We start from the raw sequence: 27,471 nt of genomic DNA, 5'->3' as shown, positions 1-27,471 counted from the left end.
TTTTCCGTTTTCTAGAGTGCCATCCACAATTTCAGCCATCAAGCACTCCCAAAATCCAGTGTGATGTCTCCTGACAAAGTCCTGGATGCATTAACTACCTTGAGTTTCTCAAGTTTTGCAAGCCCTAGGGATTACAAATCCCCCACATATTGTGGCAAACGGAAGAGCAGCACTAGCCTGCCTCTTTCCTGCTTTGGTTCTGTTTTCTCTCTAAGTCTTCTTGCCCTTGTCTGCTCTCCCAAGGCTCCCCACCCAGGTGTAGCAGAACTAAGGAAAAGGATTTATTTTCAGTCTGGACAGCAGAACTGATGTTCAGAACTGAACCAGGCCCAAGCATTTAAGTTACTGTAAGAAGTGAAATAGAAATAGCTGTGCTATAAAACATGCTGTGTGCTGACAAAAGGACCAGAAGTTTCCACTTTCCCTTTCTCCCAACAGCAGGGAATGCAAAGCCAAAAGACTCCTGTAGCTACATCTGAATTACTGCCACTCATGGGTGCAAAACACAATGCAAACGTGTAATTTTGCACTACTTAACCCCATATACTTCAGTGAAATACATTTCCTGTAGATGCAATTTTGGAGGGCATTCCTCAGCCTCAAGAGCTGGGATCTCCCAGCACACAGATCTGTAAAGCCCAAGAACAGGCCAGTTCTCCTGCCTCATTTACTGCTCACACCACAGAGATGGAACTGAAATGCAGTGTGACTTCTGGAAGACACAACCACATGCAATGAAAGGAGAACACAGCACTAAAGGAATGCAGCAGATCCACACCAGCACCAGCAGCACCCTGGCTCTGCACTGCGCACCAGCTGTGGCCGTGTGCTCACCTGCCCTCTCCCCTTTGAGGGTGTCCCAGACGTTGCAGTTGAAGTCGTCGTAGCCGGCGAGCAGCAGGCGGCCGCTCTTGGAGAAGGCCACGGAGGTGATGCCGCAGATGATGTTGTCGTGCGAGTACATCATCAGCTCCTGGTCCGCGCGCAGGTCGAACAGCCGGCACGTGGCGTCGTCAGAGCCCGTGGCGAACGCGTGGCCGTTGGGGAAAAACTGCCAGAAACGTGGGGGTGAGACACGGGGGCTCAGCATGGAACACACACTGGTCATGCTGAGCTGGGCACAGCACAGCATTGTTTCACCAGGCAAAGGCAGAATGGTTTATTTTATTTCTGCGTGTTGGATGATGCATGTATGCAGCTATGCAAGGGAACACCTCTGGAACAGCACTGGGGACACCCGAGTGACTGGAATTACAGCCAGGCAGCTCCTGGGTGTGCTCTAAGAGCAGTCACAGGGGATGCCACTGACTCCTACAAAATGAAGCAAACCCCAGCTCTGCACATCCTGGCTCAAGTGGAACACAGTGTTCCATCCTGAGCTGGTCAGCCAGGTTGGCTCAGCCAAGACAGAAGACTGCAAACAAACAATTCAATTTCCTAAAAAAATCTATTCCAAATCCGAGTTATTCTCTCAACAGCAATATTGATTGAAATGGGAATGGAGAGAGCCCAGCACATCTCAGGGTTCAGATCTAAGTATAGGAACTGCATTTTTGTACTGGTCATGTGTTTGGTATTTTCTCAGCCTTAACAATTTTTCATGTTTATCAAAAACAGATGCAGCTTCGACTTAGATTTCTTTCTCTATTTACCAGAGCCTGGATCTTGCAGATCTGAACATAGTGTTACTATGACAGAGGGGAAATATAATCCACTTTCTAAATATTACCATATTATTCCAGGGAATACTCAATATCAATACTAATTTTAATTGCCTTCCAGAATACTTCACTGAAAGCTCTTTTTGTTCAACAAAAAAACTTTTAAGATGAGGATGCTTGGCTGTGTTTTACCCTCTCAGTATATTGCATTTATCTACAATTTTCAGTTTTTAACATGTTGCCATGCTTTAAAAAGTTTCCCTAGTCCATTCTTTACTTCTTAAAAAAAGTGGTGTCTCAGTAACTGAATAAAAACACAGGGGAAACTATTCCAGGAACAGCGCAGTGCATCACAGATAATGGCAATAATAATTCACTTACAAAGTAGATTGTAAGTTATTACACAACCTTCTCCATTACATACAATTTAACATTCTCTACCCTAACTAATTGATTTTAAATCAAAGCAGCTCAGTAGACTCTAAGCTGAATTCATGCAAATGTAGCCTTTATCCTCCCCCTTTCTTCCCACGTGGAAGCAGGAGGCTCACTTACACAAACTGCATTAATGTCTGACACATGCCCCGTGAAGGACTGCCTGCACATCCCATCGCGGATATCCCAAAGCTTCGAGGAGGCATCACAGGCGCCCGAAACAAAAGTCCTCATGTCTGGGCTCAGGGAGAGGCTCATCACATCTCCAGTGTGCCCAGTGAACGTGGTGGTCTGCTGGCCAGTCTCTATGTCCCACAAAGCACTGCAGATGGAGTTAACACGTCTGTCATTACTTCAGAGTTCAAATTTTAAATACAAATTAAGGCATTGGAGAGAAAAAAATAAAGGAAGAAAGAGGGGGTGGGAGAAGGCCAACAGAACTCAAAAACTCACCAAGTGGTGTCTCCTGAGCTAGTGACAATTTGGTTGTCATCTAGGAAGCGACAACAGGACAAGTATCCTAAAAACAAACAGTTGTGTAAGGGTTTGACCCAGGAGTAACGACTGAGGGTGAAAATACAAGAACAGCCCCCAGGCTGTGCCACAGCAGCAGAGCACAGGCAGTGCCAGCCCGAAGCAGGGCTGTCCCCTGGAGCAGCAGCACTGACCTGTGTGGCCCGGCAGCTCGCGGCTCACGCGCACGTTGCCCTCCCTGGTTTTCAGGTTGTAGATGGAGCAGATGTTGTCCAGGCCCCCGCACGCCACGTAGTTGCCCGAGGGAGCGTAGGCACAGGTCATCACCCAGGAGGACCTCAGGGGGATGGCGTGCATCTGCAGGGACACTGCAGGCTCAGAGCACACTCCAGGGCTACGGGGCAGCACCAGCACTTGGGTTTACAGCCCATCACACCCAACACACTGCACTGTACACACCCACAGCTCCTGGTGACGGGTACCAGATCTTCAGTACATGATTTCATAGCAAAGCTATCGTAAACTTACACATTTACAGTCCTCGTTTATTCTAGTTAAGATTTCTCTGTCCAACTTATTTACATCTTTAAACTACAGGTTGTTAGGCAGGATGGCTGTCCCCATGGAGACTGCCTGGTTTACAGAAGCACAGCTCCACTCCACACTACCTAAGCTTTTCCCTAACAGCTGTTTTTCTTCCTTCTCCTTCCTGTGCTCTCAAACCCAAAGCACTCTTGTAAATTCTGAGGTTGTGTATTTCTATAATTCAAAACCAAGTTAGTTTTAGAAGCAACACCACACATGCAGAGAGCTACAGCTACTGCACTAGGCAAGTAAGAGTGAAAATGTTACATGTTATTATGTAATTAACTATTGCTTCAGAGACACAACCTACAACACATCACTGGTGCTCACTCAGCCATGAAAGGAGCAAAAAGAGATTGTCTGAATGAGAAAGACTACTTTTGATTTTTGATTTGCAACCATGGTAAAAGACAGACACAAGCCCATTCAAACACACAACTTATACATAAATTATTGATAAGGAGAATAAATAACTACCTTATTTGTTGTGTAACTATCCCAAATAATTAATTTTCCATCTTGAGAAGCACTGACTAGTAGCCTAAATATGAACACAAAATAAAATGTTAATATCAAACAAACAAAAAAATCTCAAAATACACATACATCATGCATGATTATCAAGTGATTCAGAAGTTTCATAATTTCTTTATTACCTTCTGCTTTTTCCTTTTTATTGACAGGGTGCATTTGTTGCAAAGATCTAGATCTCCGTATCACCTGACTGAGGAATCCCATGGGGACTCATGATTGAAAATGATCACAAGTGCACAACTCACTAAAAACACATTTTATGAACCCTCCCCACAACTGCTTTCATTATTCATATAACTACACAGTTACACAAAAGCAAATAAGGAATTTAGGCAAAAATAAATCTTGAGAACAGATTCTAGATGAATTCCTCCCTGGAGGACACAATACAGAGGCAGTGTTTACACCTCACCATCAGCTGCTCTAAAGGCAGCAAAACAAACCTCCAAGTTATTTTTCCCACTAGATAAAAAAGGATCTTTTTTCAATGAAATAAAAAATTGTCAGTAAAGTTTTTAAATCCCTACCATAGAAGTTACAAAATTATTTAATAGTTTGGAATGCACAATTTCCAACATTCAAAAAAATATGCCTCATCACATACTCTCTCTTGCTCAAACAGACTCAGAAACTTAAGTTAAAATTGAAAGAAGGAGAAAGCAAAATGCCTATGGCAAGAACAAGCAAAGTATCTCTTCTCTGAACCCCCCAGCAGTGCTGGTCTGTGATCCCCTGCAGGGGCAGCAGCTCCATTCCATGAGGCTCCAAGGGCCTGACATTAATCTGAGGGTGCCAGGGGGATCCCCAGGCTGTCCCTGGCAGCTCCAAGCTCCCTGTACTGTACACACCTGGAGTCAGATCCCCAGTGCATGGCACAGATTTTGGCTAAGTGCCCTCTGAGCTGACATTAGTGTGAAGGTGCCAGGAGGATCCCCAGCCCTTCCCTGGCAGGTTCAAGCTCCCAGTACACACCATGAGTCGGATCCCCAGTGCATGGCACAGATTTTGGCTAAGTGCCCCCTGAGCTGACATTAAACTGAATGCAGCAGTGGGATCCCAGCCCTTCCCTGGCAGGTTCAAGCTCCCAGTACACACCTGGAGTCAGATCCCCAGTGCATGGCATAGATTTTGGCTAGGTGACCTCTGAGTGTGCGCCGGGTTCGCATTTGGATTCGACCCACGGAGTCCAGACTTGTTGTGATCTAAAAATAAACCAAACAAACCCCTGAGATACTGGGAACTATTTTTAATGCACAAGATAACAAAAATACATTTGAACTTTGATAGATTATCTATCTTGGCACACAACAAAAAACATTAAAAAACAGGATACTGGTGAACACTCAGCAAACACCGACACAAACAGATTTTACAGAGACATAACACACTTCACAGTGCCCACAATGAAACTCCAGGAAGCTCTTTTAAAATAGTCCTATGTTATTCCAAGGCTATTTCAGATTATTAAATCTCTAAGTTTTCATTTTAAACCAATGAAAGAAAATGCTTCAGTATTTACTGCACTGTTACTTTTTAAAGCATGGCAGAACTTTATATGCAAAATAATTCTGTTTTCAAAAAACTGCTAAAAGATATTTATTTAAGTCTTTCTAAATATATTTAACACAATAAACATACTGTACTTAAAAGGTAAACTGGAAGCAAGATCCATAAAGATAGTGGAGGGGGGTTGACTGGTTTGGGTTTTGTGCTGTTTTGTTTATTTGGGTTTTTTGGTGGGGCTTTATACACTTATTTAAAACTAAACAAACACACTGCACATTTCCAAAGGCTTCTTTCATTTTATTCTTTCAGATACACTTTATTCTTCAGATACATGCTAGAGTCACAAAGTGATATTTTTATTTTTCATCTCTCAAGAAACAGCCTACACAAAGAACAGGAACATACCTGAGCAAGAGTTGTGTCACTACAGGCTTTCCTGGCATCCTGAAACAAAAAACGGAACAAGTTCAATTGGAAAGGTAACACTGAGCATCAGGTGAGAGGGTCTAAAGGAAAAGTAACTCCTGAACTAAATTCCAACACACTCAAAGCCACACAGCACCACCAACTGACATGCCAATATTCCTTCTGTCACCCTAATCTGTTTTATTGTGCAAGGAATCTAAAAAGCAATGGCACACAACAAGGGGTGGTGGAGGAAGAGGGACTTAAGAAAGGCCATGCCCCAGCAGCCTTTGAATCTCCCTTTCTACAGACTATGGGATTCAAAGGCATTTGGAGCCATCCTGAAGTCCCAGTGCCTACCCTGTTCCCTGTACTCCTTCCCTGGGCTGGCTGTGCTTGCTCAGGGTGTGCTGAGCACAAGGGAAGAACTGATCCACCTGGAAAAGCAACCACATATTACACAGCATTAGCAAGCTCTGTGCCCACATTAACCCTCCTGCTGGCTGGGAGAGAAGGGTGAAAATCAGCAGGCAGGATGCCAGGAGCAGGACAGACAGCAGGATTACCAAGGCTTAGTGATGATGTACTTGACACAAACTGAAGGGAAACAAATGGCCCAGTGACACCCTCACCCATTTCATGGAACGGGTGGTGCCCACATCTCCACACAGACACTCCATGGGCTTTTCCTTATCTCAGACTCTATGGACACAGGACTTGTTTCCTGCACATGACTCAACCTGACCTAGAAAACAGACTTGACTTTCATTGTGTAATTCAGTCCCACATTGAACCCTGGCATAGGTGAGCTCCTCTGAGCCTCTCCTGCAACACAGATTGTGCAAGAGCTGGTTTCAGTCCCAGCTGTGACTGCTCTGCTCTCCTGCAGCCCAGGGCCCTTCCCAGGACACACAGACAGGCATGGCCTGTCCTCCTTCTGACAAAATGGCTTAAAGGGCTTGAAGTCAGGCAGGAGCTGTGCAGCACAAATTGAAGTTAAAACATCACCAGGAGCAGCCACAGAACCCTCTCAACTCCTGGAAATTTCTCCACCTTGTGCAACCAGTGAAGCAGCCACCCAAAAACAATAGTGCCTCCTCAGCAGCACTTTGTGAGTCCCTCCCAAGTTCAGTCTGTGCAGATTGTTCAGTCTGTCCCTTTGAGAGCAGGAACAGAAACATTTGCTTGCACATTTTGGATCTGCCTCAACATGATCAGGCTGGGATCTTCACGTTTTTTCAAGCTCTTGCTTGAGAGTTACTTGACATTGCAACTTTAACATTTCTTAAGTGCATGTTTATTTTGACCACCCTTTGTAGCTCTCCTCCCAAAAAGCAAGCCTGAGAGTGGATTAAGTCATCTCAACTTATTTTTATAACGTCTGAACTGTAGAAATATTTATAAAATGTTGACGTCTAGAATCAGGAGGGGTTTAAAATACCAGAGCAGCAAATCCCTTAGCACTCAGGACTTATTTCATCCACAGGAAGAAACACACTGCATTTTAAATGACTGCTTGTTTGATTGTCCTGAAATAGCTGAAAATGTTCAACATAAAACGAATTCTGAATGCAGTCTGAATGAAACAAAGCTTTTTTGCTCTTTAAGAGCAAGCTATTAGCAACTCCTGTATTTGAGGCTAATACTTGCCATACAATTGGCAAAACTGCAGGAAAAGGAGACTTTCAACAGGCTATTTTAATTCTTACCTTGAAACTGTATTTCTACATATGCATCACTATAACATAATCATTAGTGTCAAAACATAAACTTCTTTATGTAATTGCAGATTTTTTTTCAGTTCATGCAGCAAGACAATGCAAAATTTGTGAGAAAAATCCAACTGCTTGATCAGTGTGCAGCCCCCAGACTTTCCTAGCACACACTGCAGGTTGTAGGGTTTTTTCACCCCAACTGTATTTTTTAAATAGTGTCATTTGTCCAAAATTTCTGGTTTGAATGACACTGTGCCAAGTAAGCAACACATCTAAAAATCATTATCCTCAATTTCAGTTCTCACAGTGAGGACACATGTATGACATGGGAATTTCATTACAGACAGAACTAAGAATTAATTTTAGCCATCAAGCCATCTGACAGATATCTGACAATTCATTGTTCCACCTTCCTGCACTACAGATTCCTGCAATCTCAGGCTGTGCATTGTCTGTGCACAGACCAGAGCTCCAGCTGCATGGGGAGACACCTAGATATCACCTAGATACTGCAAAAATAAAATTGATAGTCATGAAACACTTCTAAAATACTGCAGACTGAAGTCCATTGGGGAATCAACAGCTCTGCACTGCAGTTTCTACACCTCAGGACACTGTTAGGTACAATCTTATCTGGACCTCACTTCTAGGCACAAAGCTGATTTTCTGTGGTTATATTGTTAGAGGAAATACCAGACAAAACCCAAGAGCTGTCCACAACTAAGACAGAAAAATGCTAGCTGTACATAAAACATCTAATGCAGTAGTGACCTCATCTCTTTTAAGGAGTGCATCAAAAATAATTCCTGAAAATAACCAGCCCAGTAGATATTCTTGACACTTAAAACCCTATTTTCAGATCCTGTATCTATCCTCTTGCCCATCCCAAACAAAAACTGTGCAATGATTTAATCAACAAGATAAGTAGCCATCTCTTCAAATATGAAATTGATTTGGCCAGAAAGTTTCATGGACATTAAATCATCAGAAGCATTTTTAATTGCCCAAGGATCTGAAGTTAGAATTAACTACAAGGTATCCAAGCCTGCACTCAGATGACAAGAGGGAATCACCAATTGCCACTGCTGAGCCAAGGGACCCCAAAGGCAAGAGAACCAGGGTTACTGAGCTGATACAGCTGACAGATCCAGTTACCAGTTTGGGTGGTTGAGTTACAAAGGAAATGTTCAATCGACCTAAAGCCACAAAATGGAACCATTACCCAAGAGTCCATCACATTTCTGTGCTCCAAAATTTAAAAAGTAAGCAAACATTCCTGCAGCACACTCTAAGCCCTCTAACTTGCCTAGTAGCTCTTTCTTCCCACAGCTTTGCATGAAACCAGACTCACCAATTGTGTGAGACTGAACAAACTGAAGAATTATGAACCCCTTTTAGCAGCATAATTCTGTAATAAAGCTTCAGTTGGAACAAAAATAAATAGTATTTTAAGCTAAAAATTTCCTTGTATCCTCTACAGAGCAGGTGGAAGGGGCACAGTGGCACAGCACTGCCTGATCCCCACCCTGTCTCTCCAGTGTGTGAAGGAGAGCAGGACACAGAGGCATCCCTGGATGGCTCTGAATGAGCAGCAGCTGCCCCAGCACAGCCCTGACACACCAAGTGTGCTCAGCACGAGGCTGACACCCCCCAGCAGCCTCACACCTCTCAGGAGACACCACACAGCAACTGCTGCCAGCACATGCCAAGGTAAAAAAAGCCTCTGTGCGTGCAACACATTCTGAGAAACCTGGACTCTTTATTCTTTAAGCCATTCCCATATAAATCAGATTTATGAATGCTTCATGCTTTGAAAATTTTGATGAAAAATAAACAGACTTTGAAGATCCTTATTATACTTCCCTGAAAACTGTATCACTGACATATAAATGCACGTTGCAGAAGATTCCTGGAAAACTAACTTTGGGCATGACACCTCATCCTTGGTTTATCTTCACTGAGTAAATACAACAAAAAAATAGCCTGTATGGGGGCATCAGCATTTAATAAAAATAAACTTTACAGGAAGCCAAGAAACAGTGCTTGTAGAAATGACATCCATTCTGGAAGGCTCTCTCACACTCCTGCTTTAACTTCAGGTGTCACCTTTAGCCCAGGACCAAGCTCTTCTAACACCCTTAAGCCAAACTTGTCATGCCTAGATTCTAGAAGCTTGCTGCTCCCTTCTGTTTCTAAAAACCCAGAACACAGAACTTGCAAAAACACATACACCCCCCAGCACGAAAACTCAGCAAACCTCAACAGGAAATAAAACATTTTGTTCAAGAAATATTACAAATTTACTTTGTTATACCAAAGGCTTTTCTGATTTTTACTCAAATATTCTGAAAATATTTTAAGCTCTGCACGAGTTAAACTGGAACAACTGCTAGATCTTTACAGTTTGTTCCCAAAAGGGAGGAGATCTTTACAGTCTGTTCCCATAAAGGAGGAGTTTTAGCATGGAAAATAAGCAGTTGACAATTCTTACTCTGATTTGGTTTCGCAGCTGCTCTGCCTCCTGCCGTAACTGCTCCAGCTCACTCATCTTCAGCCTCTATTTCTTACACTCCACTCGTGAAGAAAACCTGCCAAGAGGAGGGAAAGAGATACTGAAAGTTATTTTTCTCCTCGCTAGAAAACATAACAAAAAAACCTAAGAATCTGTGTATATATTTATTTTTATTCTACTTTTAGAAAGGCTTCCAAACAGACATTCCCTTTAGTACACCGTGTTAATGAATTTGGCAAGACCTAAGTGATTTCAATTCCTGAATTACCACGAGAAGCAGAAATTTGTGAAGTCTATTTTAAATACAAAAGCAACTGTCAACAGAACCACCCACTGTACTTTACAAACCTGTTTTGTGGCAGCTCCCTGCTCCCCCGCCCAGAGATCTCTGCCAGGCTGTGCCCCAGGATGGCAACACAGAGCAGAGGCTGCAGCTGCCCCCGGGGTTTGCCCCTGGGCTCAGCAGGGCTGTGGTACAGCCACCTGGCACAGGACATCCAGGGCAGACTTGGTTTTATTAAAGATGAAATTCCTGAATCCAAGACTACAGCTGAAATAACAGATTATCTCCAATTTTTTCTCATATTTTTTTCAGGCAAAACACAATGATCTTTAAATTTCAAAAGCACTCACAGAGTGCACAGGGATAGCAAAAACCAAATCCTCCCTAAAAGCATCCTTGTGCTGATACAGCTCTCTGCTCCCTAAAGCAGTTGTCATCTGAATGAGGACTCCAAGCCAACTTAATAAAAATATCAATTAACGGTACGACCGCATGCAGGCACACGTTCAGATTATTTTATTTCAAATCAGATTTTTGCATTTGATTTTTTTCAGTGTTGAACAAGCTTCCTCAGATCAATTTTCTCAGGTTTTTATCCCCAGCACAGCAGTGCAGTCAAACACCACTAGAGACCTCTTAAGTCTATTCACACACGGAAACTTCAAAATCCTTGCAGTGAAAGCAACAACAGCAAGTAAATTGCTCACAGACAAGCCAGGCACTTATTTGTAATTTTTTCATGACGGAAAATGCACACCAGAAAGGTGCAATAGTGGTCCCATGACATTATATAAAAAGCCAAAACACTTCTAGCTTGTAGGGGAAGACAGACAAGTCAGACTACTGCTCACAGAATGAAAAGGAAGGAAGGAAGGAAGGAAGGAAGGAAGGAAGGAAGGAAGGAAGGAAGGAAGGAAGGAAGGAAGGAAGGAAGGAAGGAAGGAAGGAAGGAAGGAAGGAAGGAAGGAAGGAAGGAAGGAAGGAAGGAAGGAAGGAAGGAAGGAAGGAAGGAAGGAAGGAAGGAAGGAAGGAAGGAAGGAAGGAAGGAAGTGTCGGAAGGAAGTGTCGGAAGGAAGTGTCGGAAGGAAGGAAGGAAGTGTCGGAAGGAAGTGTCGGAAGGAAGTGTCGGAAGGAAGGAAGGAAGGAAGTGTCGGAAGGAAGGAAGTGTCGGAAGGAAGGAAGGAAGGAAGGAAGGAAGGAAGGAAGGAAGGAAGGAAGGAAGGAAGGAAGGAAGGAAGTGTCGGAAGGAAGTGTCGGAAGGAAGGAAGGAAGTGTCGGAAGGAAGTGTCGGAAGGAAGTGTCGGAAGGAAGTGTCGGAAGGAAGTGTCGGAAGGAAGGAAGGAAGGAAGGAAGGAAGGAAGGAAGGAAGGAAGGAAGGAAGGAAGGAAGGAAGGAAGGAAGGAAGGAAGGAAGGAAGTGTCGGAAGGAAGGAAGGAAGTGTCGGAAGGAAGGAAGTGTCGGAAGGAAGGAAGTGTCGGAAGGAAGGAAGTGTCGGAAGGAAGTGTCGGAAGGAAGTGTCGGAAGGAAGTGTCGGAAGGAAGTGTCGGAAGGAAGGAAGGAAGGAAGTGTCGGAAGGAAGTGTCGGAAGGAAGTGTCGGAAGGAAGTGTCGGAAGGAAGTGTCGGAAGGAAGGAAGGAAGTGTCGGAAGGAAGTGTCGGAAGGAAGTGTCGGAAGGAAGTGTCGGAAGGAAGGAAGTGTCGGAAGGAAGGAAGTGTCGGAAGGAAGGAAGTGTCGGAAGGAAGGAAGTGTCGGAAGGAAGGAAGTGTCGGAAGGAAGGAAGTGTCGGAAGGAAGGAAGGAAGGAAGGAAGGAAGGAAGGAAGGAAGGAAGGAAGGAAGGAAGGAAGGAAGGAAGGAAGGAAGGAAGGAAGGAAGGAAGGAAGGAAGGAAGGAAGGAAGTGTCGGAAGGAAGTGTCGGAAGGAAGGAAGTGTCGGAAGGAAGGAAGTGTCGGAAGTGTCGGAAGTGTCGGAAGTGTCGGAAGTGTCGGAAGTGTCGGAAGGAAGGAAGGAAGGAAGGAAGGAAGGAAGGAAGGAAGGAAGGAAGGAAGGAGAACCTATTCAAAATGATAGTCTATGTTTCCTATTTAGTCCACTGAAAAATGGCCAAAAACCGGATTAAAAAAGGTCACAGTGCGTCTGGTAAGTTGTAGACCTCTGGGGAAACCCCTTTATTTGATCTGGCTATTGGTTCTCTGCAGTTCAGTAGTGATATGCTCTAAAAGACTGACTCTGGAAAGGTTTTTTCCATCTGTAAAACACCACACTCAAAGCTTTAAAAGAGTGAGAAGTTTTGGTTCAATGCAATTTGTAATAAAAAAATCATCCCTGGACTAACAGTTTATACAAGTGTTTGAGAGCTACAAAGTTTATTGCTTCTCAAGAAGAAAAATATCTTCACTAATTATCCATCTACTTCCTTCCAATCTCTGCTTCCCACAGGTCTCACTCCAAGTCCATTTCAGAACCAGCTCACAAACACACATTGACTTGGATCATCTCCATCATCCCCAGCAGTGACAGGGATGGTGACTCAGCTCTAACTGGTATTTCCAGCTACATGTAAGCAAACTGGGAGGTTCACACATTTCCCTTCCCTAAACCTGTGCTCTGTTCAACTACAAAGATGCTGTAATTCATATGGGAATTCTCCAGGAGACTTCTCCATTTCCCACTGTGCTCCTTTTTCAGCAGCCTGGAGTATGAAACACTGCTGAATGCTGCAGGCATAACACACAAGCCATCAACACTGGTATCCAATTTTAAAGATTAAGCATTAAAAACATGACTTTAGCACACACATTAATCACAAACCTTTACAGGCCATCAGTTTAACTACAACCTTAATGCCTTTAATGAAAATACCTCTATGAAACACAGCCCCACTTTCAGTTCTGACAGTGCCAAATTAACCTTTTCAGTATGATTTTCCCTTTTTATTCCAGAACCTACTGAAAGGTAACACAGACAGAACAATGGTCTCAAAGGTCTAAAGCCAGCCAGCCATGCTGCCTGTCAATGCTTAGCAGTCTTATGTGCTATTTTTAACAGGAGATGAAGATTCCTAGCAGGGAAGTTGATGCATCTCAAATTTTCTGAGAAGTGAAGTCAGCTTCTGCCCTGTGCTGTGCCACACACTTCAGTGCTCTGCAGACAGTCACTTCAAATTCTCACAGAGAATCACTGATCAGAAAGAAAGTGACATTATTCACAGCTGGAAGCACGCATGGCCAGTCACAAGCACTCAAAGTTAGGGTATTTTTCCATTCATAGGTAAAGCTGTGAGCAGATTTGAGAATGGACTGTAGCACTGCACTGATATTCAAAGACAATTCTGCACATGAGGTTAATGGTAATTAATGTCACTCCTATCAGCACTGTTCACCACTAAGGCCATTTCTGCACCAAGCTGCACCAGCAGCTGCACAGCTGGTAAACTTCACAACTTTAAATTGTGTCACACCTCCAAATTCCTACATGGACAAACTCCAGAAGCCTCCTCACTCACCCACATGTCTTTAGTTTAAAAATAATTCTGAAGTGAACAAAAGGACAATGATCCTCCATGTTTTTGAAAGAAACTTTTAGCAGTGGCAGAGCCCTAGCAGCACCAGCATGTTCTAAAGCTGCAAAGCCTTAAGCATCACTGCTCAGCAGAAATGTGTCAGTGGTTCAAGGTCAACCCCAGTGAGCAGAGAGCTGCCTTCAAACCAGCACACACTTCCACTAAATCCAGGCTCACTCTAGAACTGGTTCACTGTAGCTTTGAGCATTAAAGCTCCTTTCCAGCACACAGCATTTGAACAACTGAGATATTAAGCTATGTATAAACACCAAGATACTACAGTAAACAAACTAAGTGCAGTTCAACTATTAAATTGAAGTGTATCCAACAGTGCTGCACTGCCTGGCAGCAGCTCCCAATGCAAAGGCCTGTGTGCTCAGATCATCCCCACCATTAAATATTTAGCAGAACTGGGAGAAAGACGCTTCCACTTGAGATTTTTATTTTTTTTCAAGCACTATTTTCATGTGCCCACAGGAAGCTACAGAAACTGAGTGGGTAGGGAGGAAGCTCTCACAATGCATTTCCAGATTCACACCAACTCTGCAAGCAGCTTCTCTGAACTCCTGTCAAACTCCTGTGGGAACATCTTACTGATGCCACCAGACTCACAGCTCCAACACAGGAAGATCAGTACGTGCTTGGAAGCTTGGAACTCATGGATGCATCTGTGTCTGTTTCAATACTTCTGATGCTCCAGCATGGTTAAAGAGAGGTAGTTATGTGCAAAGACCATTACCCAGACTAGATTCACTTGCTGTAATACTGTTTCTAAGCCTACCAGTGAGGTGAGCAGTGAAGCACAGAAGAACACACAATGAGATGCTTGGCAGCAAAGCAGAGGCTGCATCCTACAAACCAGTCCTCACTGCAGAGAAACAAGACACCACCACAACCTTCCAGTGTGCTACCAGGCATCAGGTAAACACCTTGGGTTTTATCAGAATCAATGCTGGGAGTGCTTTGGCAGGGTTTACAAAGATTGCCAAGAACAGAAGTGATGGCTGTGTTGCAGACTTTTCCTCACACAAATTACTGAAAACCTCAGTGGATTCCTCACCAACCCATACTGGGTTAACAAAGGACATGGTGCCTCTTCACTCTCCCCTCCAAGATCAAAATACCACAGCCTGGAGGAGCAGCAGATACAAATTTCCCCAGGAGCCCAACTGCACCATGCCTGGTCATATACACAGCAAAGCCATCAGCTCTTATATTGGTAGAAAGAGTGAGTGAGGATTCCTCCTGCCATCTCAGGAGACTGGGGGTAATGGGATGTCTACTTCCCTGACTTATTCACAGTTTTTATAAATGTTGAATCAAAGAAAAAATATTCTGAGATTGCCCAGATGCAGAATACCCATGGTATCTGCTTTTCAGCACTCAGAGGCAGCACCTCTGATGAAAGAGGTCAGAGGCATCTCTTCAAAAACGTGTGCACGATGAACTATGAACAGTTCCACCTGCTGAGGCCTTGAGGCAACAGGACAGGGGAGAACCTTTCAGCACCTCTGGTAGCCCAGGGTGCCACTGCAGGACACCCAAAGCAGCAGGGGATGGAGCCAAGGACACGAGGTGCCTCCATCAGAAGCAGCAGCTCAGGGAGCTCAGGGTACCAGGGAGGCACAACCCTGCCCTCAGCCATTTGCAGGCTGAACTGCACTCAGAGCGATTTCCTCCTCAGACTTGTACAAGTGAATTTACTGATACCAAAATAAAGTGCCTCCCAAGGCAATGTATTAACTAAGTCAGATTGCACAGTCTATCTAGTGCCAGGAAAGCCACTGCCAGGCTTGAGCTCTCCACAGATAAATGACTCCTTACACTACTCCTGATTCAGTGGCAGCATCATTTGCTAAGAGTTTAATTCTTCATTATACAGGCAGGCAGTGACAAATTACCCCAGGGTCTTGTCTCTAAAGTACTCTCTTTGCAACCTGTGGACTCAAAACCTTGTGGCTGGAAAAAACACAATTTTCTCTGCAAGAGTTAGAGAAGTGTAAATATGCCCCTCCCCACAACAAAGGTTTGCTATTTCTGTGCCAAATATATAGATTAAAGGGACTGCAAAAAGAACAGTCTGTTTAACTGGATTCTTAAGAGCTATCAGACAGTTATTTCAGTAAGAATTTCATTTTCTATCAAAAAATCAGTCCTTTAGAACTGAAACAAGTGCTAACCTACAGGTATCAACCTCAGGTTCTCAACTCCTATGCAGCAAGATCTCAAAGATCTCACTCAGTAATACCAATGATCTCAAAGTGATCAACAGACAGGAGGAGAAAGGAGGCTCCACATGGCTTTCATGTGATCACACAGGTGGCTGAACATAAGGAATGCTAACTACAGCACTCTACTAAATATAGGGGAAAGACACCAAGAAACACTCCAGCTCTCTCAAGGGAGACACATTGCTAACTCAGACACTCAGGCTGTGGACAGTGGGTTCTGGCTCTGGAGCTGAGCCCTGCCAGCACAGAACAACACTTTACATACTCAGGATGTGCCAAAGAAAATTTTGATTAAACACTGCTTCATTTAGTGACACTAAACAAGACTTTGGCAGCTTTGCCCAGTCATTTATGTCTCCCCAAAGCCATGAATAAGAGAAGAACAAAAAGAGGTTCTATCTCTTACAGCCTGAAGAGAATGGATTTGACATATTCAAAATCTACAAACTTGGACACAGAGGACAAAGCCTTACATCAAGTGAAATCTCTGCCTGCACAACAGTAATGTAAAGTAAATGCATTAATTTATGAAATTAATATAAAATTTAATTAAATAATAAACATATGAAAATATGTAACCGCTGTGCTGCAGTTACATACTTTCATATATAGCAACTATTTCAAGTGGAATTTTACATTAAGTATTTTTTATGGTAGAGCTGTCTGAGAATCACACATACACTCAGCTCTGCACTGAGGAAAATGAAACATTTAATGGCTTTTTTTACTATACCTTGGGCCTATGCTGCCTCTCCTTTGTTTCTCAAAGACCTTTCCAGCTATCCATTCTCCCAAGCCTTCTTTGTTCTGACTTGTAGCAGTACTGCATCAATAAACAAAGACAACAAAGCAAAGAGCTTTTATACTGGTCAACTAATACTCGAATCCCAGGAGAATAATGCTGGGATAAGTTGAAATAACAGTATGTAAGGGCTATAATTGCCCCATTGTGTACCTTGGTCTTTATCTCTCCTCTCAAACTTCTTCAGTGCATCCCCCTCCTTTCTTTATCTTTAATGTATGTTTTGAGAAGTGCACTAACTGCAGAACATCTTACACACACCAGTCAAGTAAGAAAATAATGGTTATTACCTAAAAAAAAAAAGGGGTTACAATTGAGAAAATAAGCCTGGAAATCCTAACTGAATCTTTTCCTTAAGATTTCTCTATGTTCATTTAGTCAGAAGGAACGAACTGCTGCTCTGATTTCCGATCCCCAGGCAGATGCAGGGAGAGCTCTCAGTGCTCAGGGCTCTGGTCTCCCCAAGAAGAAAACAGGAAGCAGCCTGGGTGTGACCTCGCTCGCTGAGGTCAGTGCTATTGTTGCACTTCTGCACATTTTGGAAGTGTTTTAAAGTGATAGGTCTCCATTATAGCTTTGGTACAAAAACAGGAAATAATCAACCAACGCCTCTCGAGAGGAAGGGTATGAGCAGAACTTTCTTAAACACCCATTCCTCTAAGAGAGACCATCCCCAATTCCGAGGGACCAATGGATGCGTGTGCTCAGAAACTGCATGGACAGCTGGGATGGGAGGTCGCAACAGAGACTCCAGCAAACTGGGATTCAAATCTCCTCTTGGTGCGCTCACATGGCCTGAGCAGCCACACCAGGAACACAACCCCACCCACCAGCCGGGTGGCACCAGCACGTTCAAAGCAACAAATGCTGCTCCTTCCTCCCTTGTCCAAAACACCTCAGACCCGCTCATCATAACGAGCACAAACAGGTGCCATTTTACACACACGTACACGCTCAGCCAGGGATTCTAACAGGACTTTGAAATAAAGCCTGCCACATCAAAACACTTCTATACAGCACAAGAACTACTTGGAGTTATGAACAGAATTTAAACCTCTGCATTTGCCTTCAGACTTGAGCACTGTGAACATCACCCTGGAGTTTTCCAGCCAGAGGGGAGCAGAGGCAGCAGCAGCAGCTCCAGCAGGTCCCGTGCTGCTGCTTCCTCTCAAAGGCATCGCTTGGCTCAGGGAGAGAACCCACACAGCCAGGCTGGAACTGGGGCATCGTCAACGTCCCCTTCCAACCCAAACCACTCTATGGTTCCACGGGACCAGCCCCAGCACACCAGGGCACGGCCCATGTTGGTTTTGGTGGCTGGTTTGATGGTGGTTTCCATGGAGGACAAACAGACCAACAAACACTGACCTTGTTGACAGCAGTCACAAAACAGCCAAAGGAAATCAGTTTAGAAATTTAAGTGAAGTGATTCTAAAGTTTACTAGTAAAAAAAAATTGCTGACTGGAGACTGTTACCCTTTATTTGGCTGACAGCTCATGGGACTGGTTTCTTAAGCTCAGAGATATGAGAGTTTATTTCTAATACCCAGCTAAAGTCAAAGCCAAGTACATTCATAAAACACATACAGAAAGGCCTTACTCTTCTTAACCCACACATTCTAAATTCTAGAAAAAAGCCTCAAGAAATTCAGTGTTAAGCATGAGGCTGAGAAAAGCACAGGAAGGAAGGAATTTTTTTAGTCATGAATATTTCACAGTCCAACAGTGATTTTTCCAAAATTAACATTCTTGCATCTTATATTCATTATGCTCGTTTCCAGGTCAAAATGTTTTGGTACATAAGCACAGATTTATTTTTATCACACTCCCTGCAAACAGAACTACATGTGAAATTCAAATGATCTTGTCTTTAGTGACTATAATAATCATTCTGCAGTAAAAACTTGGTTCACTGACCTCAGGACACTCCATCACTGAACAAATTATTATTGGTTTTGCAATTCAAAACATGTAAGAAATGGCAACAAAGATCTTAATGAAGCAGAAAGATATAACCCTAAGTAAGAAGACAGAGATGGTTTCAGTCCAATTTATTCCTTGGGGACAGACAGGTGGATACACATATGGAGTGAGCTGGGGGCTTTTGTCTCTTCAAATACCCAGCCATACCCAGAAGCCATTTTAACATTTTAGTAGGAAAAGTGTACTGCAGAGTGACAATTCAAAGTCATTCTGAAAGACCCTCATTTACATTTAAATCCATCTCTAAGCAAGTTTGACTTTGGATTTTTTTAAGGGCTAATGCATTGGTATTTACTGAAGTGGCATCATGTAGGGCCATGCACTGCTATGCATATCAAATCTGGTCTGGCACCTACAGGCACAAAAGATTACTGAAGCAGCCTCCTGTTATCTGAGAGGGAGCAGACAGCACAGCATGCATAAAAAGCACCAAGTGCACAGAAAATCTGAGGTTTAAAGTCAATGGAGAAGATACACATTAAGAGAAACTATAGTGTCTAGAGGAAAAGTGCCTCCATTCATCTCAGATGACTGCTCACTTGCCTGCAATAATTTCTGGCTGACAGTTTTTGCAAGTGGAGCATTCTCACTCTCCTGAGGAGCAGAAAGCCCAGCAGTACCAGTTACACACACACACACACACTATATCCTTTCAGATGTACCATCAGCAGAAGCCATGCATTTGATGGATCCATGGTCCCAGCCCCTTCCCTCCTCCCCATCCAGCACTGCCTTGCTACCACAGGCACAGCGAGGCTTTATGTGCTGCTCATCCCACAGCTGAACACAGCTTACAGCTGCACCCTTTCACTGCACAACGAGGCAACATCAACATCTCAGCTTTTTTAATACCAATTATCCAAAGGGCAGATAAAACTATTGCCCTTGGGTCTCATTTTAATTTTGCTTTCGGCTCACAATACATTTCTGGTCAATAACTTGTCATTTGAAGCCATGAAAATTAAGTTCTCTTCCAGACTAGAGTTCAGGCTACCTTCTAAAAAGTGTTTTTTGAGATTCACATTTATATTATATATATATACTTCAAAACAATCTACCAAAAACCTCACACTACAGAATGACCAGAAATCCAGTGCTAGGAAGTAAAAACCCCATGTACTGTTTTGTCACCCTTTTACTGCAAATACAGGATTAAGAGCACATGGGCTGTGTAGCCACTTCTGGTACCACTTGTGATCAGACTGATATATCTAATCTACACTCCTTGGAATTGCTTTTGATGTTTCTCAAGCTGTAATGTGTGTTTTCAAACAGTCACTAAAGAAGATACAACATTCAAAATGAAGAAAGAAGTTACATTAAGGAAATCAGTAGTACTGTGTTCCTAATTATCTCCACACTTGCAGGTTCTCAAAACAAAGGCTGTCTTTGTAGAAGTAAGTTTTAACTGGTCCAAATTCAGAAATTACCTATCTGCCTGGAAAGAAAATGGCCCCAGATTAAGTTTCCAACAGAAGAGGATAAAAGAGAAACAAACTGCTGCTTCAAAGAAAGACAATATTGATTCCCACATGTAGTAGTCTTCCACAAAGTGTAACTTTTTAATTTTTTATATGAAAACTTTTTTATGAACACATGATGCTTACTAGGCTATAAACAGCAGAATTCCTCTCTGGAGACAAAGCCTAAGTTACAGAGAGGAATAATGAGTCAGACACCATGGCCAGGAGAGCCCACGGCTCCACAACCTGCTTTGCTCAAGGGTCTTTCCAATCCACTGGAACTTCTGCTGCTGTAAATGCTCCCTCCATGTCCATGTCTCAGTCCTGGTCAGCCAGGTCAGCAGCTCAGCTAAATCCATCTGTTCCAGCCCTCAGCACAGAGCAGACACTGCTCCTGGGAGCCTTTTGGGTTTAATGTTTGAGACATGCATTCCACCTCTGGAGTTCTTCTCAGCAATGGTGACTGATGGATTGGCAAAAGTGCTGAAGATTCTTGAGCTCCTGCTCAGGAGCTCCACACCAAGCACTGAGATGCCTGACTCGAAGAAAAGGCAAACACAGGCCCAGCTCTGAAACTCTGCAGCAGTTCAGCTGTTTGCTGAGGCTGTTGGCCTTTCAGCTCATCCTGTCACAGTTATCAGAGCCCTATGATTCAGGGCCATGAGGTTTCTGTAGAGACTGAGAACAGAGAATTCCTCCTTGAGCTTCTGAAGCAGCACCACCAGGAAAAGTCAACTTTCTTCACTCCATCCCTTCCCAAAGTGCATGTTTGGCTTTTGATGCCCATCTATCTGCATTTGAAAGAATGTCTGACAGATGAGCAGGGGAAAAAAGCATTAATCATTTCCCATCTTCAGCTACCTGACCTTCCACATTAGCTGCTTTTTCCTAAAGTGTGGGCAACTGCAGTGAAGCACTCACACCATCAAATACTCGTCAACAGGACATTTACTCTGGACTGTAATTTTATTTTTATTTTGCTGTATAAAAATAAATAAATAATCCAGCTCCCTCTTTTGGGATGCTTCCAAGACAAAAGAGGAGTTTCCCCTTTTCTGGTGCCTATGTTAGAAATTAAGGTTGTGTTTGTAGCACCAAAGCCACAGCTTTATTTCCAGGCCATCTCACTCTCCATACTTTCAATTAATTTTGTATTTAGACACCTTGTATTAAAACTACTTGAAAAAGCAATGAAGAAGTTTCTTGTCCAACAAGTGTCAGTGAGACTGAAAATAGGCAATCAGTGTCCTATAAAAAGTTGTAACACCTCCCTGTGGACCACTGCTCTTCTCCCTGAGACTGTCGGGAGCACCCAACCCCCCTGCTGTGCCCTCCCTACCATTCAATGGAAGGAAAATGCTACTAACATCATGATTAATTTCTTGAAATTCTAGGGCATCTGGATTTCATGCTGTCATGGAAACTTTGCTGTGCTGTTTGTCAACTCTGCTTTATCGTGCCTCATGTTGAGGTTACAACAAACCTTGATCTTCCCATCAGCATCGTGCACAAGCAAAGGGAAGGGCTCCAGTCTGCCTCCTCAACAGCAACACAGGATAAACACAAGGTCCTAAACCTAATTCAGACCTTTTGGGGGAGAGAAAACTTTTATAGAATTTGACTACCTAAAACCTAGTGTACTCTAATTTACTAAGTTTTAGTACCGTGACATTACATTGCATTGTCAAAATCTTTAAGTCAAATCATCAACACTGACCAAAATCACTAGGTACACACTGAATGTAGTGTGTGAAATCAGATTTTGACAGGCATAACATCTATACAGAGAAACTGAATACTTTTTTCAGCTCAGTAACAACTAAGCTCAACTTAAATCAAGAACTGAAAGAAGAAAAATATCTTCCTTTTCCAAGCTAGGAATAAAACTGTTTTGAATGAACAATCACCTAAAGCAACCAATTATGACACAAAGGGTCACCAGAAAAATACTCAGATCAAATATTTCTTTTAAACAGACCAATTTAAATACCACAATAAATCATAAAAGAGCATCTTTAATGCAAGACTTTAAATGCACACAAATTGCATTTCAATATATAAACATAAAATTACACAAGTGCAATTTATGTTATAAATACTTACTGCATATACATATATATCAGGAAAACCATATACAAAAAATAATCCAACAAGAATTAAATCATCAGGTTATCCTGAAACTGCTTGGATGCTCTGTGCTAGATTAGATGCTGACCACCTGAATTAATGCCTGCATGATGAAAACAAACCAGGCAGGTCCAAGAGTTCCCACTGCTGATTGCAATGAGGTGATTTGTCCTTGTAAAGCTGCCAAGACACTCACTGAAAGCAGCTCCAAGACCAATCTCATTTAAGAAGCACATTCAATCCTGGGATTGATTTTATGATTTCATTTTGTTCTCCTCCCCACCCCATCTGAAAATTAAAATCTTATACAATAATTTCAATGTTAACATTACTCAGCTCTTTTAATGTTTCAAAACACTGGGATTCACAATGACTCAAACATTTGGCTTACACTGAAAATCCATATGATTAATATTTGTCTGAGATCTAAAGTAAGAAGGAGGGGGAAAACAGCTCCTGCAAATTGTCAAACCTGTTTTGACCCAAAGAACTAATTTTATGTAATAGGTGGCACTTGAGAGTGCCTTTTGCTCTACAATACAATCAGGCACTGCCATCTTTCCAGTTTAAGCCCTTTTGGAAGGCAAGAGATTGCAAGAGTTGCAGTAATTGAATCAAAACCTGGCTTAGTGTGTGTCAGCATTTGGAAACTTTTGGAAGCCCAGACACCTTAAAGGAAATGAAACCATCTTCAATGAACTGCATCAGTATTTGCCAGCCAGTGTCCATGTGCAGTTGTGTTAATTGTGGCTCTGATAAACCCTCAGCCCAGCTCTCTGGCACTGCCCCTCAGCAGCTCAGTGATTTATCTGCACAGCCAGTGTCACTGGTGGCACTGACACTCGCCCAAAGCATCCCCCAGCTCCCCTCCTGCCCTCCTGGTTGAGGCTCTCTGCAAAGCAGCTCTGCTGTTCACACACTGCTGCAGACATGACCCCATCCCTGAGCAGCGCCATCCTTCAATTAAAGCTGCAGCTCAGGGCACCCTGCTCCTGCTCTCCAGAAAGCTCCATGAACCCCTCTGCACCCAAGCACAGCCTCGAGAGAACAGCACACACTCTGTTCTCAGGAGCACTTGCTGTACTTCTGTTTCAGATCTTTCATGTAAATTCTATTACAAAACTCTGGGTTGCAAAACACAGAAGTTGCATACAAGAACAAAACAATAACAACTAAATTTAATTACACACTTCCGAAGATGAAGTAAGTGACAGGTTTGCATCCAATTAGAAGAGAGAAAAAATTTGGTGGAACTTAGAAAATGTTTTCTTGATTAGCAATACTAGGCATACTTTCTAAACAGCCGGTTCCAGGCACTGGGGATCTGCATTAATCTGAGCATTGATATTTCCAGACAGTGCTAAGTACAAAACACAATCACTGCATTATCTCTGGCCCAAAGTATTTACCTTCACTGCACGTCAAGCTCAGAGATTCTGATTTTTTTACTAGTTTGATAAGGTATTTCAAAGTCACTTCTGAGATATAAAAAAATATGAATTACTGTCTTCAGTAACACAATAGTCATAAATTAAAGACTTTGGCAGAAAAGAAGAGTAACTGAAGAAGATCACTTCTCTAGATACTGTCAGGATTTTTTACTTCTATTTCTTATTCACCTTCAAAATATTACATTCATAAATTTTGTGCCATTTTTCTTAATGGTCCAGGAGAGAACTACACAGTTCTGTATTCAAAAAATATTTTTTCAAGGTCTTCTAGTTAGGTTTTTGAGTCCTACATTTTTCTTTAGAAACCTGAAAATTAAAATACTTAGACAAATAGAACACGAGATGCATCAGTCCTCAACTAAGCAACATGAAAATACAGTTGAAACTTTCATTATCTAACATAATTATAACACGACATTTGCAGCCAACAATTTTTGATTCAGGATTTAAATGAGCTGAGCAGTTAATCAAGACCAACTTTCCAAGCACTCAGGAAAGGGCTCAAGTAGATAGAGCAACAGCTATTTGCTGTAGTACTTTAACAATACCGAAGAGAGAAAAAGACACGTCTGTAACCTGAAAATCAATTTTTTTCATGATTAACAGCTGAAAGGTATATACTATATGCTATTATAGCAGCCTTAGTTCTCAGCCTATTAAATCTGTACAACTCATCTACATTATCCACTGTGAAAACTGATTATTTTAGAGAAATAATAATTCAAAATATAGTTTGCCAGAGCAGACACACAGTGAGACATTTCCATACTCTTACCATCTCCCTCATTTCCCTAGCCCCCTTCTTGCAAGATAACATCAGTCTGTTCTTTGGAAGCACAAATTAACTTCACCACAGCTATCATGCTTAGAAATCACAAACAAACACTGCAAAAAACCCACTGAAGATTCCCATCCCATTAAGAGACTCTCAGGACTGTGTGTGCTTGTCATGTGGTTTGTTTCATCTTAATTTGTTGATATAGTTATTATTCCTGTTAGCACAGCTCCAGACTTCCCCCAGCTCAGCCCAGCCCCTGCATCTCCTGCAGCTGACACTCCACTGCCAGGTTAGTGACCATCTTTGACATCACTTCCCATATTTCTAACACAAGTCAGGAAGCAGCTCCAGGTTTTCCTCTGAGCACTCCCATGACTTTGCAAACTCATGTCCCTGCTATTCCTACACAACAGTTTTCATCTCTCCCCGGGTTTTACAGGCTGGTACCTGTTTCCTCTCCCTGCACCATTTTGCCCTTCTTTCCCCTTCCTTCCCCAGTACTCTCCACCCAGCAGAGGAGCATCCACTCTGTTGCTTCAGAAACTGATTACACCTAATTAAATTAAGCACTTTTTTCCTCAGCTCATACTTAGCTTTGAGACTTACCCTGCTTCTATTTCAGAACTGAAAACCATCCTGGAAAATCATGTACTTTCCAAGCTACAGTAAGCAGCCTAATAAAAGACATCATCCTCAGCTGTATAATTAACAGGAGGGAACGGATCAGAGGCTTATTTTGCCCTAATTCAGATAATATTACAGCATAAACTAGTCTACCACATTTATATCTGGTAGCAATTTGGATGCTTTTCAAAATTTCCAACAGAAATCAAACAAAAAATTATCAAAGATGATAGTCTCAGCAACAAGTGAAAAATTAAAAAAACACATTCAAAATTAATCTGGATGGGGAAACGAGCAATACCTACGAAGTATGACAAAAAAAGCACCTAATGACTTTGCACTTTTCCTAAAGACGAGGAGCACCTTCCGACTCACCTTTGCCACAGCAGTCACGCAAGGCATGCAAGTCAGAGCCAGAGCCGATTTACGGAACGCTGAGCGCGAACCGAGCTGCGCTGCTCTGGCCAGGCACAGACCCGGGAGCGGAGCTCCCCCGGCCCGGGAGCCGCCGGGCGCTGCCCGCACCCACACGGGCCCCGGGGCCGGCCCAGCCGGTGCTGCCGGGAGCGCTGGGCCCCGGCCGGCCCTGCCCACCCGGGCTGCCCCCGACCCGCAGCGCTCCTCCCCGGCCGGAGGGACCGCGGCGCCCTCAGCCCGGTGTGACACCGTCACCGCCCCGCTGTGTCACCGAGCGGGCCCGGCGGCACCGGGGGTCGCTGCCCGCCCCGCCCGCTCCTCACCTCCAGCCCGGAGTACCGAGTCTCTCCTTCCCTCCGCACCCCCGTCCCGGCACCCCCTCGGGGGACGCTCCGCGGCCCTGCCCCGGCCCCTCCCTTCCCCGCGGAGCCGGGCGCTGTGCCCGCGCTCCGGGGCGGGCGGGACGGCACCGGGTGATGCCGCCCGCCCGTCCCGCCGCTCTCGGCGGACCCCGGGACCGCGCCCTCGCCCGCGCCCGCCCCAGCCCCTCTCCCGCGGGGCTCCCCCCGCCCGGGGCTTCACCTGCCGGGGTCTCACGGCGCTGGGGGCGCTGGGGCCGCTGCCGGCGGCGCCGCCCGAGCCCTGCCTGCCTCCCACCCGCCCCCCCGGCGCTGCGGTGGTGCCGCCCATGCCCCCCCCGGCGCCAAGGATGGGGCCGCCCAAGGGGCGGGGCGGGCGCGGCGCTCCCGGGCGGCCCCGCGGGGGCAGCGCCGGACGCGGCTCCGGGACCTCCCCGGGACCTTCCCCGGGACCGGCGAGCCCGAGCCCGCCCCGCTGGGGCCGAGCCCGTCCCCGGGCTCCGCGGCACAGGCGGGAAGCGCACTGGAGCCTCCTGCCCGCCCGCAGTCCCGCGGGAGCGGCCGGCGCTGCCGCCGCGCCGGGAAGCTCGGCCCGCGGCCCCACGCGGCCCCGCCCGGCCGAGGCTCCCTGGCTCCGGCGCGGCGAGCGGAGCCGCGGAGGGACCGGGCACCGCCCTGGGGCGGCCGCGCGGAGCCGCGGGGGACGGGCAGAGCCGCCCGGCGGCAGAGCCCGGCAGCGGGGACATCCCCCGGGCGGAGATACCTGCGGTGTCCGGGCGGCCGCGGAGCGCGGTGTCACCGAGCCGCCGCCATGGCGCTGCTGGGGCGGGAGCGGCTCCGCCCCGCCCGCATGGACCGGACAACGTGACGGGCCGTTGCCATGGCAGCGCTGCGTGACGTCAGAGCGCGCACAGCGCCACGCCCCCGAGGGCGGAGCTTTTGTCACCCTGCGTGTGACAACCGTGAGCGACGGGACACGGGGCAGGGGGACACTGAGGGTGACAGCTGTGAGGGACGGGACACGGGGACACTGAGGGTGACAACCGTGAGGGACACGGGGCAGGGAGACACTGAGGGTGACAACCGTGAGGGACACGGGGCAGGGGGACACTTAGGGTGACAACTGTGAGGGACGGGACATGGGGCAGGGGGACACTGAGGATGACTACACCTCTGAGTGTTCCCTGCTCCCCTGACCCTGGTGGCACAGAGACACCTGTCCAGAAGCAGAGCCTCAGCACACCCCTAAGGCACCAACCATGGCACACTTGCACCTTCCATCTCCTCAGCACGGCTCTGCCACACCCTCAGCAACACAAACTGTCAAATTTTTGCAAAATATTTTCCATGAGTAGCAAAACCTCTGTGAGTAAAGCAGTCTTTGAGATATTAGTGTGTTACTGATACATGGCTCAGTGTTAGTGACAGCACGTGCTGGAACATACAGTACATACTGTAATGAAACAGCTCATTGCTTACCCTAAATCAGCCTTAAAAAACATGCACATTCCCTGACTGACTCAAGCCTATGATTTTAATAGCTCTGTCCTGGTTGCAAAGTCTGTG

At 44.8% G+C, this 27,471-nt stretch overlaps 1 protein-coding gene across 2 annotated transcripts in view; it reads right to left on the bottom strand.

Annotated features, from left to right (window-relative positions):
• GNB4 (G protein subunit beta 4) overlaps positions 1-26,738 on the bottom strand; it is a 31,810-nt gene extending 5,072 nt beyond the window's left edge. Inside the window, exons 1-9 of one of the 2 annotated variants that reach the window (XM_058812216.1) lie at positions 26,669-26,738; positions 9,807-9,903; positions 5,601-5,639; positions 4,785-4,891; positions 3,633-3,696; positions 2,765-2,927; positions 2,550-2,616; positions 2,217-2,418; positions 835-1,051 (exon numbers count right to left, since the gene is read on the bottom strand). In XM_058812216.1, coding sequence (XP_058668199.1) covers positions 835-1,051; positions 2,217-2,418; positions 2,550-2,616; positions 2,765-2,927; positions 3,633-3,696; positions 4,785-4,891; positions 5,601-5,639; positions 9,807-9,863 — 916 coding nt within the window. In that variant the 5' untranslated portion in view covers positions 9,864-9,903; positions 26,669-26,738. Of the gene's footprint in view, positions 1-834; positions 1,052-2,216; positions 2,419-2,549; positions 2,617-2,764; positions 2,928-3,632; positions 3,697-4,537; positions 4,553-4,784; positions 4,892-5,600; positions 5,640-9,806; positions 9,904-26,668 lie in introns of those variants that run through there. The other variant, XM_058812217.1, reaches the window with a different exon arrangement.
• Between the last annotated feature and the right edge of the window lie 733 nt (positions 26,739-27,471).

This window comes from Ammospiza caudacuta, chromosome 11, assembly GCF_027887145.1.
Source record: "Ammospiza caudacuta isolate bAmmCau1 chromosome 11, bAmmCau1.pri, whole genome shotgun sequence".
In the NCBI taxonomy this organism is placed as follows: domain Eukaryota; kingdom Metazoa; phylum Chordata; class Aves; order Passeriformes; family Passerellidae; genus Ammospiza; species Ammospiza caudacuta.
Note: the sequence above shows the minus strand (reverse complement) of the source record. Positions and strands in the feature narration are given on the sequence as shown.